This window comes from Coenobita brevimanus, chromosome 72, assembly GCF_032717465.1.
Source record: "Coenobita brevimanus isolate Jiangsu-jjx chromosome 72, ASM3271746v2, whole genome shotgun sequence".
Lineage (NCBI taxonomy): Eukaryota > Metazoa > Arthropoda > Malacostraca > Decapoda > Coenobitidae > Coenobita > Coenobita brevimanus.
Genome location: NC_137025.1, coordinates 7,245,137 through 7,257,920, shown reverse-complemented (window position 1 = coordinate 7,257,920; position 12,784 = coordinate 7,245,137). Strand labels below are relative to the sequence as shown.

Sequence of the window (12,784 nt, the reverse complement as noted above, 5' to 3'; positions counted from 1 at the left end):
CTGAAACATTTTTCAAGGTCAGTTTTCGGTATCTTCTGCACATGCTGCGTCACAATGGTCATTATCTCTTCCCTTGTTTCAAATCAGGAACCTTCAGCAGAGTTTTGAGTTTGGGGAATAACCAAAAGTCACATGGAGCCATGTCTAGTGAGCAGGGAGCCTGCCAGACCTGCAGGATGTTGTGCTGGGTCAAATATTCCTGAATCAGTTGAGATGAATAGGAAGGGGCAATGTCATGTGCAGCTTCCAACTTGCCACTTTCCAAAGATCTGGTCTCTTCTGCCGAACTGCATCATGAAGACGATGGATAACATCAAAGCAGTAATGTCTGTTGACAGTCTGACCTTCTGGTGCATTTCTGTGATGCACAACAACATGGTAGTCATTAAAAACTGTTAACACATGAGTGCATTTCACCCTGCTGTGAACCTGTCGTGCTTATTTTGGTTGAGGCGATCCTGCATGCTTCCAATGGAATGACAGTATTGTCCTTTGGTTTCTGGGTCATACCCATACACCCGTCTCATCTCCAGTGATAACAGTCTTTAGAAAGTTTGGATCGCGATTTGCACAATCCAATACGTCTTGAGCCATGTTCATCCGACAGAAGAGATCATGACAAATGCGATGAGGCACCTGTAGGAAATACCGAGAACCAACTCTTAAAAATGTTTCAGGCAGTGGAAAGAACTCTGGGCTGTGTGTGTCAAGTAAGAGGGGGCTTATTTTGAGGGAGATTAGTGTCCTAGCTCAACAGGTTAGCTATTTATTTTTTAGAGCCAAAGGTCAGATACTTTCTGAACAGACTTCGTATCCAATAACTCATCATTCAGGCCTTTCAGACTCAGTCCTAATCATGATCATCTTGACCTTTTCTCCACCCATGGATGGGGTGAGGTAGGATTTGGGAAACAAGGAAGAAGAACACACAAGAAAGAGAGAGGACTATCAATACCATGTTACATGAAATGGGGCAGACATTCATTCACAAATTATTCAAGTCCCTGGAATCCTGCTTCCATTTCACAAGTCTAATTACCGGCCACATGTTTTTTGGTATTTTTCTTTGTGTGCTTTACAAACACCTGACAGTCAGTTAATCTGCTGGCAGTAGGAAAAGAGATGTCAAACTCTTGTCATGTGTTCCTCTGTACATATTCATCCAACCAATTTAGTCCTGTGTTTATTTCCTATCCCTATCAACTTCCATACTTGATTTTCTAATACAATCATCTATTATGCCCATCCATCAACTTATCAGTAACTTCATGTACAGCAGTCACAATTCCATATTTCCTTATTTTTATTATGGAGTTCCATTCTGAACTGATAGCATAGTCTTATTTAACCTTACTGTCCCTGTGACACCTTATTATACTTTCATTAATAAGAAAGTGCAGAGTTTTGCTGATGTCTGTCAGTGTCGCACCTTGAGAGTAAATGTAAAAAAGAATATAGTGATGGTTACTGAGAGAGAAGGTGACTTCCACTGTGATGTTAGAGTGAATGGAGAGAGAGAGTTCAAATACCTGGGTACGGTGATAGAAAAAAAAGGAAAATGTGCAAAAGAAGTGGAAAGCAGAGTGACACAAGAAAGGAAAGTAGGTGGTGCTATGAAGGCCTTGAAAAGAAACACAGGCTTGACTGTTGCAGCTGCATGAGGCTTACATGAAGGAGTGTTAGTGCCAACTTTAACATATGGATGTGAGACTATGGTGTGGCATGAAACTGAAAAGTCAAGGGTGAGAGAAGTGGAGATGGGACTGCTGAGGAATGTATGTGGGGTACAGAGAGTGGATAGGATACGAAATAATATGATTCGTGAAAGATGCAGAATAAGGAAGTCTGTGGACACCCGAATCGAAAAGAGTGAACTGAGATGGTATGGTCATGTGCAGAGAATGGATAACAATATAGTGATGAAAAATGTATATCTGAGTGAATCTGAAGGAGGGAGGAGGCAAGGTAGGCCAAGGGGAAGGTGGAAGGATATGGTGGATGGGTGTGTGAGGAAGAGATGTATGGAAGTCGGTGAGGCTATGAATGTTGTGAGAGGAAGTGCATGATCAGGGATTTGGCACCCCTTTTAACATGACAGCATCCAGTCTGAATCTATCGGATATGTTTACGTGAAGCTATAGAAAGTGGTGAATATTTTTGGCGTATCAGATAGAGCCAGGATTCCGGGGGCTTGAATGATGCATGAATGGAAGCATGGCCCATTGGACTGGGCAAACTTGGGCTGTCTGGACACTGCTACTCCTCACCCTGCCCTAGTGTGGGAAAGGAGGTCCGGATGATGATGATGATGATGATGATGATGATGATGATGAACACAAAAGTCTGTAAATATTCTTGTAGTAAATACCCTCTTCACTCTTGTGATGTACTTTTCATTTCACTCACTGAAAATCCATATGATTTATGGTACAAAGATTATGGGAGTTTCATAAACTGGAGTTATTTACAGCACAGTCTTGATTATACTAATCTTTCTACTGGATAATGCGATTAACCAAAAATTTGGCTAATAAATTCTCAATTCAATCTACCGAAGAAATCCAAGATCCAACCGAAATTTCAAACTTGGCGAGCTCTTTTTTTACGCCAACCATGATAGTTTCCGATGCTTCTGCTGGGGTGAGCGTCGGGCCGCCCGCCATATTTACATTGTGTCTGGATGTACAATGCTTGGTCTTGTGTACTTATCACTGATTAATATCACGATGGCTCCTCCTAAAGTGAACCAAAGTAGTGGAAAAGAGAGGAAAAAGTTATCCTTACTAGTATTTTACTGTATTATAGGTATATTATGTGATAATACATGGATAACTTCTATAATGATGAAATGTATTTTCATAAGTACAGGTACATACTGTACTGTATATTATTGTATTTTTTTATGCATAAAAAACAATAAATTTAAGTTTTGAAAGTCCCATGAACTTCATATAATCGAGAATTTACTGTATTGCCTTCTACAACTCTTAAATAAAGTAAGTCTCATGGTGGAATGATTAAAATAAATACTGCAACTTTGTTCTGAATGGGATAAATGGTTCATAGTGCTACAGGTGTGTGGTAATGACTTACAATTTTGGGGTACTTGAGGTGAGGGATTTCACCGCGGAAGACATCATAGATCTGGGAAAGGTAAGAGATCATGCTCAGCTTGTCGGGAATCTCACAGTCTGCCATCTCTGCTCCCGTCATCACCTGAAATGAAAAAACATTTTTATAGTCAGTCTGCTTATACATGACAGACCAGGGCTACTCTTACAACTTAAATGCTATACAGAGATAGCCCGATTATCCAGGCTATGTGGTGTGAAGGGGTGCCTAAATAGTCCAAAATCACGATTAATCCAGTGGAAACAAAACACAAGTACAGTACTGTTATTGATTTGTTTACCAGTAAATGTACACTTTACACAGCAGAATGATCTTACCAATTCAATTCAAATTCCTCCAGCTTGTTTCTGTGTTTTTCTGACTTTTCAGTTTAGTAAATTACACTTTCTTGCTGAAAAACTTCCTCCCTGTTATTATCGCTACATTCCTTAACTCAAGGATTGCAAGCCACAGGCTGGGTAGTGTCACACTGCGAGCCACAGCTCAAGCTGTGCTGGCCGTGCATCATCGTAAACAACTCGATCCCCGTGCAAACTTAAACATGGTGCTATACAAAGATGGAAAGAAAGAGATTTTCTTTTCACCAGATGATGCCCTGGATGTTTATCTTCAAGTTTATAATAAACAAAAACCATTTTTTTTTTTTTTTTCTTTTTCACTACTCCCTTACGTAAACTTACACATGGTCCTACGCAAAGACAGACGGAGATAGATGATTTTTTTTTTCACCAGATGATGCCCTGGATGTTTATCTTCAAGTTTATAATAAACAAAAACAAAACAAAAAAATCCTTTCTTTATTGCGCACCACGGTGGAATAAAAAAAAGGTAATTGTGCAAACCATGGGTTAAGCTGTACCTACAGTTGTTTCCAGTGCAGTGGAAGAAACTCACCGTACTCAAAGGTGGATTTTGTTTCCCAATGTCCCAGCTGGAGGTTAGCTTAGGTTAAATTATTAGGCATAGTTGAGCTAGGTTAGGAAAGGTTTAGTTAAACACTCAGGTTAGAACAGTCCCTTCCACCATTACGTTAACAAGTATAACAGGAGTTGTCACAGCAAAACAGATAAAAACAATGAGGAAACAGATTCAACAAGAAACGTTTATTTACCAACCCAGAAATAATCTGAAAAATGTAACAGACTATCAAGAACTCATTTGGTAAGGTATTTTTACTGCTTAAAGTAAAGCGTATGTTTAGCCCACTCAATGGACTTGAGTTCAGAAATTTGCATGCTACTGTGGCCTGCCTTGGCACCATTTTTTCAAAGTTCTAAAACCAATTTCTTTTTCTTCGATGTGAAAAGACTAATGTAGGATCAGATGATGGATGGATGAAAAGACTCATCTGGCACAACTGGCTTTTTTTTCCCCCAGAAACCCATCCTGTGATTTGCTATGATTCATGAGGGAATGAATAAAATCAGGGTGCACGTTACATTAGCATGTAAACATATCGGTGAAAACATCCAGGATGAAGTGACCGCCTGACTGCTTGGGATGTAAGAGTAGAGTCATGCGAACATACCAGTGACTTTTGTTCCCTTCCCATAATTGTTAGCAGTTTTTTATAGCTCGCCCTAACTCAACGTCACTGACACTGGTACAGTACAGTGTTGTTCAAGGCTGACAGCTATGAAGGGGTTAATGGAATACATTATTGTATGTATCAATACTCTTTCACATATACATATAAGAATGAACAAAAGAATGAGCAGCAAATGTACATTTAACTTTAAGGAGCAGAAATAACTGTATGCTCAGTCAGTCCGAAATGTGCTGGGAAGCATGATAATAGAAAAAAGAATGTGGAACTGAATGCTAACTTACGAGAACAAATGGGATGAAAGAGTAATTATTTTCTGATCATCAATTATCCTTATTCCATTTCATCCCCTAAAATTTTGAAACCCATAAATTTTTGTCTAAGCATACAGCCTAAAGACCTTACCAATTCAGTTCATATTCCTCTAGTTTGTTTCTACATTTTTCTGACTACTGTATTTTGAGGGTGGTAAATTATCTTCTCTTGCTGGAAGATTTCTTCCCTTATTATCATCACATTCCTTAAGCCATACTTACGACTGTTTGTGGCATAATGGAAGAAACTCAACATAATCAAAGGTGGATTTCGTTTCCCACTTTCCCAGCTGGAGCCCAGATTGGGTTAGGTTAAATTATCAGGTAGTCAAGCTAGGTTAGGTTATCAGTCGCCTCACCAAACTCCACTCCACAGCCCTCATGATCAAGTTGTATGCAGGAGGTGTGGGTGGGGGGTAGATTCACATTTGTTTACCCATGACTAGCTCACTAGCAACCAGATGTTTGCTGTTTAAACTGGAGCTAACATATGGATAATATTACGTATTACCGTACCACTGTATCACTCAGTCATGGCCCGGATATACTGAAACCTGGATAATCAGGCCTTCACTGTGTTGTAGTTACATGAAATCTAATAGGCCTGAGTTATGAGACAGTAAAGAGACTTCCTGATTACTAGTCAAATCAACATTCTAACTTGGCCATCAACTGAGCCGAAACTATTAGGGATCATCATTGGGTGACAGGAAAATAAGAGTACAAGTAGACGACGTATATTCCAATTTTCACTCAAGTAACGCCAGCATGCCGCAGGGGTCAGTACTGGCGCCAACCCTATTCCTGGTTCATATTAATGATCTCTTATCCGTCGCCCACAATCCCATCCACTCATATGCAGATGACTCAACACTACATAGTTCATTCACACTCAGACACCCATTTACAAAGTCTAATATCTCTACCTCTCAACTCAGTACAGCCATCTCCATAAATCAAGACCTATCTACAATCAGTGAATGGGGACCAAATAACCTTGTCTCATTTAATGATAGTAAAACTAAATATATACAATTTACTAATAGACAGATATTGACAGATTCGTACATTACCTTCTATGCTACTAATATTCCCATCTCCAAAAGTATTGAAATTCTTGGCATCTCACTTAACAATGCCCTCAGCTGTACCTCTCATGTTAGATCACTTGCTAAAACCACCTCAAAAAAACTTGGGATTACTGTACAGAGTCCGTAACTTCTTCACTGATGAGCAGTTAGCTATAATTTATAAGAGTTATGTGCACTCTCAGATTGAATATTGCTCACTCTTGTGGAATGGACGTGGAGAGGTTGCATTAAAACAACTAGACAAAATTCAGAACAAAGCTGTTAGAGTTGTTAATAACCCTGCCATTACAAATAAACTACCTCCCCTGCAAGTAAGAAGGAATGTTGCCTCCCTTGCATTATTTTACAGATATTATTATGGCAAATGCTCAGACGCAGTTGTGTCCATGATGCCACCTCTCCATGCCTTCCCTCGTGCTACACGGGCATCTGGTAGCGCTCATGACTGGAATGTCACTCAGCCATATTGCAGAACTTCTGCCTATCAGAATTCTTTCATTCCCCAAACTGCATCTTTATGGAACTTGCTTCCCCAGAGTTGTTTCCCTCCAAATTTCAACCCACAGCTGTTCAAGTCTAACTGTTACAGATATTTTATGAATGGAGGATGCCAGTAATCTGGAGTATGGATTATTTTTTCTTATTCATTTGTTTTTCCTCCCTCTGTTGTTATTTAAAAAAAAAAAAAAAAAAAAAAAAAAATCAACATCAGCATTTTCAACACAACCTCTTTAAGACTATAATAATGTTACTGATAACTAAACATGTAGCCCCTAAGTAACTGGTGTCTATACTCAGTGGGTCAAAGTAAATGAACCTGAACAATATTCTTCTGCAGTACTGCATATATTATACAATATATATCTGACAGTGTCAGATCAATATAACAAACTTATGCACATTAATCTACTTTAACAACAGCAAATAATATGAAATACCAGCAGTCCTTATTATAAGTCAGGCATAGATTCTAAAATATTGCAATTTTTTCCTTGTAACCAGTACTATAATGTAGGACAAAAAGTCAAATTAGCTTTAAAGATCAGCATATTTCTGAGGTTACAGTAGAAATAAGTCCATCCATCCATCCATCATTCAATCCTACATTGCCCCATGAGGAGCATTGGAGCCCGGGGCTAGGCAGTTGGTCTCGACATTTAAGATGAGAGTGGCCAGCCTCACTCATCCCTGAGTAGCATTACATGAGCAATCAACCTCAACCACCCCTTGGATATACTGTACACCTTCACCAGCTCAATCCGACTGGAGCACAACAAATACCCACTAAACCACCAGGTGCCAAAATTTGGCTATATGGTTACCTCCCAGCATAGTAAATGGTTTCCTGGTGTACAGGAAACCATTTGGCTTGTCACTCAGAGTCACCAACAGGCAGAAGGAAAAGGAAAGAATGAAGGAAATAAAGACGGAAGAGGGAGTCATCCGTAAGCAGAGGGACAAGGAATGAAAAAAGGAAAGAAAGACAGAAAAGGATGGAAGGAAAGAAGGATGGAAGAGAGGAAAGGGCAGACACCTGGGAGCAGCACTACATCGAGTGAGTAGATGGTTAGCGCCCCCACCTACCACAAAGAAATAATAAGTAATCCCTCTATTATCCGGAGGACCATTACCCGGACAATCCATTAACCTGATGTGATCTGGCTGTTCGAAACCATTACTCATACATTTTTCCGTAAAATCCGGACAAAATGCATCCAGACTGAAATTATGGTCATGCAAAAATTTCCGCCTGGATGGGCAGGAAATAGCCTGGTGGTGCTGCCGTGTCTGGCTGGGTCGTTTACACAACGTTCGTTAGAGATCCCCCTCGCTCGGTCTTATTTCTCACGAAGCGATTGTGTTGTAAATAGGTCCTCCCGGACAGCTGCTATGGCAGTGCACATGATGGCTTTAATGGTAGTTCCCTACCTGCTTCAGGCCTTGCTATTCCTTGCATGCCTCTTCCTAAGTGCATGATGATGGCCTCTCCACCAGGGAAAAGGAAGAGGGTAGTGCTGACTCTGGAGAAGCAGGAGATTCTGGGGAAGACTGATGCAGGATGGTCGAATCGTGAGTGTTGACGTTGATTTTATTTCAGCTTACTGTACTGTACCACGATTATATTCTACTTCACCGTGATTTTATTCCATTTTACCATTATGGTTTGTGTGCCCACTGCATTTTTCTTGTGTAGCTGGTTTTCTCATGTCACTACAGAGTATGGCCCTACAGTGGTGATTGCTTGTCTGTGGTTGATGGGTCTGCTTGACCATGGTAACTGCTTGGCTGTGGTTTATAGGTCTGCTTGACCAGATAAAGTAGTGTTAAACAACAGGAACAAGTGTTGTACAATGTACTGTACTGGCCTTTCACACTGGCTTTCAAAGTTAGGTTACATACAAATGGGGGCAAGGAGCGAAGTCCATTATCTGGATGGAGCCATTACCCAGACATGTATCTGGCTCTATTATGTCGGATAATTGAGGGATTACTGTAATATTATTCCATTCATCCATCCATCATCCAATCCTACGTTGCCCCATGAGGAGCGCAGGAGCCCAGGGCTAGGCAAGTTGGTCCTGACATTTAAGATGAGAGTGACCAGCCTCACTCATCCCTGAGTGGCATTATGTGGGCAACAACCCCAACCACCCTTTGGATATACCGTACTTCGTGGGGTGGAAGACGCACTTTTTTGTCTCAAAATCATCTTCAAATATCCCCATGCGTCCTTGGAGGCGAGACTACCTTGGCTCCATTTAGAAGAATCACTTATACAGAGGATCACCTCACTGTTTAGCAGTCAAGTATTTTTTTTTAGAGTATAAACACCTTTGATTTATTGTAAAAAGTTACATTCACTTGTGTATATACTCACATTTTACGATTAGAAACACCCAGATTAAGAAAAAATTTAGGGTTTGTTTACAACTGGCCATGTGATGGTCTGGTGGTTTAGCGGTATAGCAGTTTAGCAATTTAGCATAAGCATACACACTGCTTTAGCAGGCTAACATGATCACTGGTGAACTCCCTGCTAACCTTCTGAAATGCAGTCATGATCACTTTGCTTGCCATCCATTCAGTAGCTTGTAAGAGAATCATACTGGAGATGATGGCTAGAATGACATTTGAGTCACTGTAACAGACATCTCATATGGAAATTCAATAACTCTTGTTGGCTGGCTTCTCTTCCTGATATTTTGTTTCATTAGAGACAAGAATATAACAGAAGGAAACAGTTTTATATTACCGTTACTGAAAAACAGGAAAAACAACTGCAACATTAAACAGTACTGTCTGAAATTACAGCTTTTTAGCAGTATAGCAGTTTAGCACCTAGCATTCCCCCAACTCTCAGAACATGATCACTTCTGAACCCCTTGCTAACCTTCAGAAAGGCAATAATGATCACTTCACTTGCTATCCAATCACTGGCTAGCAAGGGAATCATATTGGAGATGTTGGCTAGCTTGACTTTTGTTGAGTCATTGTAACAGACGTCTGTCTCATGTGGAAATTCAATAACCCTTGTTTGGCTGGCTTCTCTTACTGATATTTTGTTTCATTAGAGACAAGAATACAATAGAAGGAAACAGATTTATATTACCGTTACTGAAAAAAGGGAAAAACAAATGCAACATTAAACAGTACTGTCTGAAATTACAGCTTATTAGCAGTTTAGCAATTTAGCACCTAGCATTCCCTCAACTCTCAGAACATGATCACTTCTGAACCCCTTGCTAACCTTCAGAAGGGCAATAATGATCACTTGCTATCCAATCACTAACTAGCAAGGGAATCATATTGGAAATGTTGGCTAGTATGACTTTTGTTGAGTCACTGTAACAGACGTCTGTCTCATATGAAAATTCAAAAATTCTTGTTAGGCTGGCATCTCTTACTGATATTTTGTTTCATTCGATACAAGAGCATCATAGAAGGAAGCAGTCTTATACTACTGTTAGTGAAAAATGGGAAAAAGTTGCAACATTCAAAATAATAATACTTCCCGAAATTACAGCATTATTAGCGGTTTAGCAATTTAGAGCCTAGTGATATGGAAATTCGATCACCCCATGTTAGGATGGCTTCTGGTACTTTTAGGGTACATAAAAAGGTGTAAACATTCCTTGTAACTGATTTTTGAAAACATGGTAGTGTTGTTTGATTCTAAAGTTCACACATGCAGGCATTTGATGACATGCAGGCATTTGTTTTGGAGATGTAGTGTATTCCTTCACTTAATGGCCTTTGTATGTTCTTAAGTGAATGAAAGAATTGGTTTTATTGAGTTTTGTTTTTTTAAGTTCACTTCACGAAAATACTTATCTCTATATACTGATACGTATGTAGTGTACTTTAATAAAGATGACAAGGATTGTGGAAAGTGTTAAGAATATATGGAGTAGATGGGAAGTTGTTGAATGCTGTGAAGAGTATGTACGATGGTGCGAAGGCTGCAGTGCGTGTGGATGGTGAACTAAGTGAATTTTTCTCTTTGAAGGTTGGGTTGAAACAGGGATGTGTCATGTCTCCATGGTTGTTCAATCTGTACATGGATGGGGTAATAAAAGAGGTACAAGGTAGGGTAGTGGATGTTGGAGTGGCCATGGTGAGAGAAGATAGTGTTTGGAAACTCCCTGTACTGTTGTTTGCAGATGATACTGTGTTGTTGAGTGAAGACGAAGGAGAGCTGCAAGGCTTGGTGGATGAGTTTCGGAGAGTGTGTAAGAAACGGAATCTAAAGGTGAATGTAGGGAAGAGTAAAGTGATGGTCTTTGAGAGAGGTGAAGTCAGTGAATGTACAGCGAGGTTGGATGGTGAGGAATTGGAAAATGTGAGTACGTTTAAGTACTTGGGTAGTGTGATGAGTAAGGATGGAGGTTTGGAGGGTGAAGTGCTTGAAAGGGTACAGCAGGGAAGAAAGGTTGCTGGTTCCTTGAAAGCAGTGATAAGAAACAGGGAAGTGAGCATGGAAGTGAAAAAGTTACTACATGACAGTATTGTGATACCAACTCTAACGTACGGAAGTGAAGCTTGGATGTTGTCGGAAGGACACAAGTCAAGAGTGAGAGCAGTGGAAATGAGTTATTTAAGAGGAGCCTGTGGAGTCACATGGAGAGACAGGCTGACGAATGAGGATATAAAGGAGCGTTGTGGTGTTGATGTGGATGTGATAGGAAGCGTTATGAGGAACACACTGAGGTGGTTTGGCCATGTGGAGAGGATGGAGGGTGAAAGACTGACGAAGAGAGTGTATGTGAGTGAGGTGGAGGGGGAAAGAGGGAGGGGGAGGCCGAGGATGAGATGGAGGGATGGGGTGGAGAGGTATATGAAAGAGGGGGGTGTGAGCTGGGAGCAGGGGAGTGAAATGGCGGGGGACAGGGCGACTTGGAGGCGATTTGTTTGTGGCCACCCCAAACGGGATTGAGGCGTCTGGCAATAGATAGATAGATAGATGAACATCATGTCTCAAAATACTTTACTAAGGGAATCGGACACTTCATATTTCATAAACAAACCGGTAGTGTTAAAATGGCGTCGTGGTATGGATAACATTTTATAAGGAAGGGGTTGTTTGTTTGTTTTCTTGTCTTGTACCCTTCTTTTACATAAAAATAAAGAAACCAAAGACAGATATACAGTACTGAACAGAGGTTCTGAAAGGTGAGTGTGTATTTTAGTGAAAAAAAACTCATATCAAGCAACCTTTCTGTAGTCTTAGTCAAGCCACACTCTTTTTCTCAGAGCTTCCCTTCCAGAATTAGGGTGCGTCTTTCACACTGCAGCGTCTAACATGCCACGAAATACGGTAAACCTTCAACCGCTCAATCCGATTGCAGCACCACAGTTACCCACTAAACCACCAGGTGCCATAATTTGGTTATATGGTTACCACCCTGCATAGTAAATGGTTTCCTGGTGTACAGGAAACCATTCGGCTTGTCACTCAGTGTTGAGTCACCCACAGGCAGAAGGAAGAGGAAAGAATGATGGAAAGAAAGACAAAAGAGGGAGTGTAAAGTCACCCACAGGCAGAAGGACGAGGAAAGAATGAAGTAAACGAAGGCAAAAGTGGAAGGAAGGAATGGTGGGAGGAGAGGAAAGGGCAGACACCCAAGAGCAGCACTACATCGAGTGTGAGTCAAGACCAACTTGCCTAGCCCCAGCCTACTATGCTCCTCATAGGGCAACGTAGCATTGGATAATGGATGGATGGATGGATAATGATGATGATAATAATAATCATCATCATCATCATCATCCAGACCTCCTTTCCCACCCAAGGGCAGGGTGAGGATAATAATAATAATAATAATAATAATAATAATAATAATAATAATAACAATAATAACAATAATAATAATAATCATTCATTCATTCATTGCCAGATGCCATGTATCCCAGACAGGGTGGCCAAGGGCTTAGAGTTAATTGTTTTACAGGGAGGGGCACTAATCCAATAATAATAATAACAATAATAATAATAATAATAATAGTAATAATGAGTGCTGCAGCTGCACAAGACTTAAATGAAGGAGTGTTAGTGCCAACTTTAACACATGGATATGAGACTGTGGTGTGGCATGAAAATGAAAAGTCAAGAGTGACAGCAGTGGAGATAGGACTGCTGAGGAAAATATGTGGAGTAGAGGGCAGGTATGATACAAAATAATGTGATTCGTGAAAGATATGGA

General features: G+C 40.4%; 1 protein-coding gene across 1 annotated transcript in view; it reads right to left on the bottom strand.

Moving 5' to 3' along the window:
• The window catches only part of Mical (Molecule interacting with CasL), a 302,955-nt gene that overhangs the window by 163,848 nt on the left and 126,323 nt on the right, over positions 1 to 12,784 (bottom strand). The window contains exon 15 of the mRNA XM_080278020.1: positions 3,094 to 3,216. Coding sequence (XP_080134146.1) covers positions 3,094 to 3,216 — 123 coding nt within the window. The remainder of the gene's footprint in view (positions 1 to 3,093; positions 3,217 to 12,784) is intronic.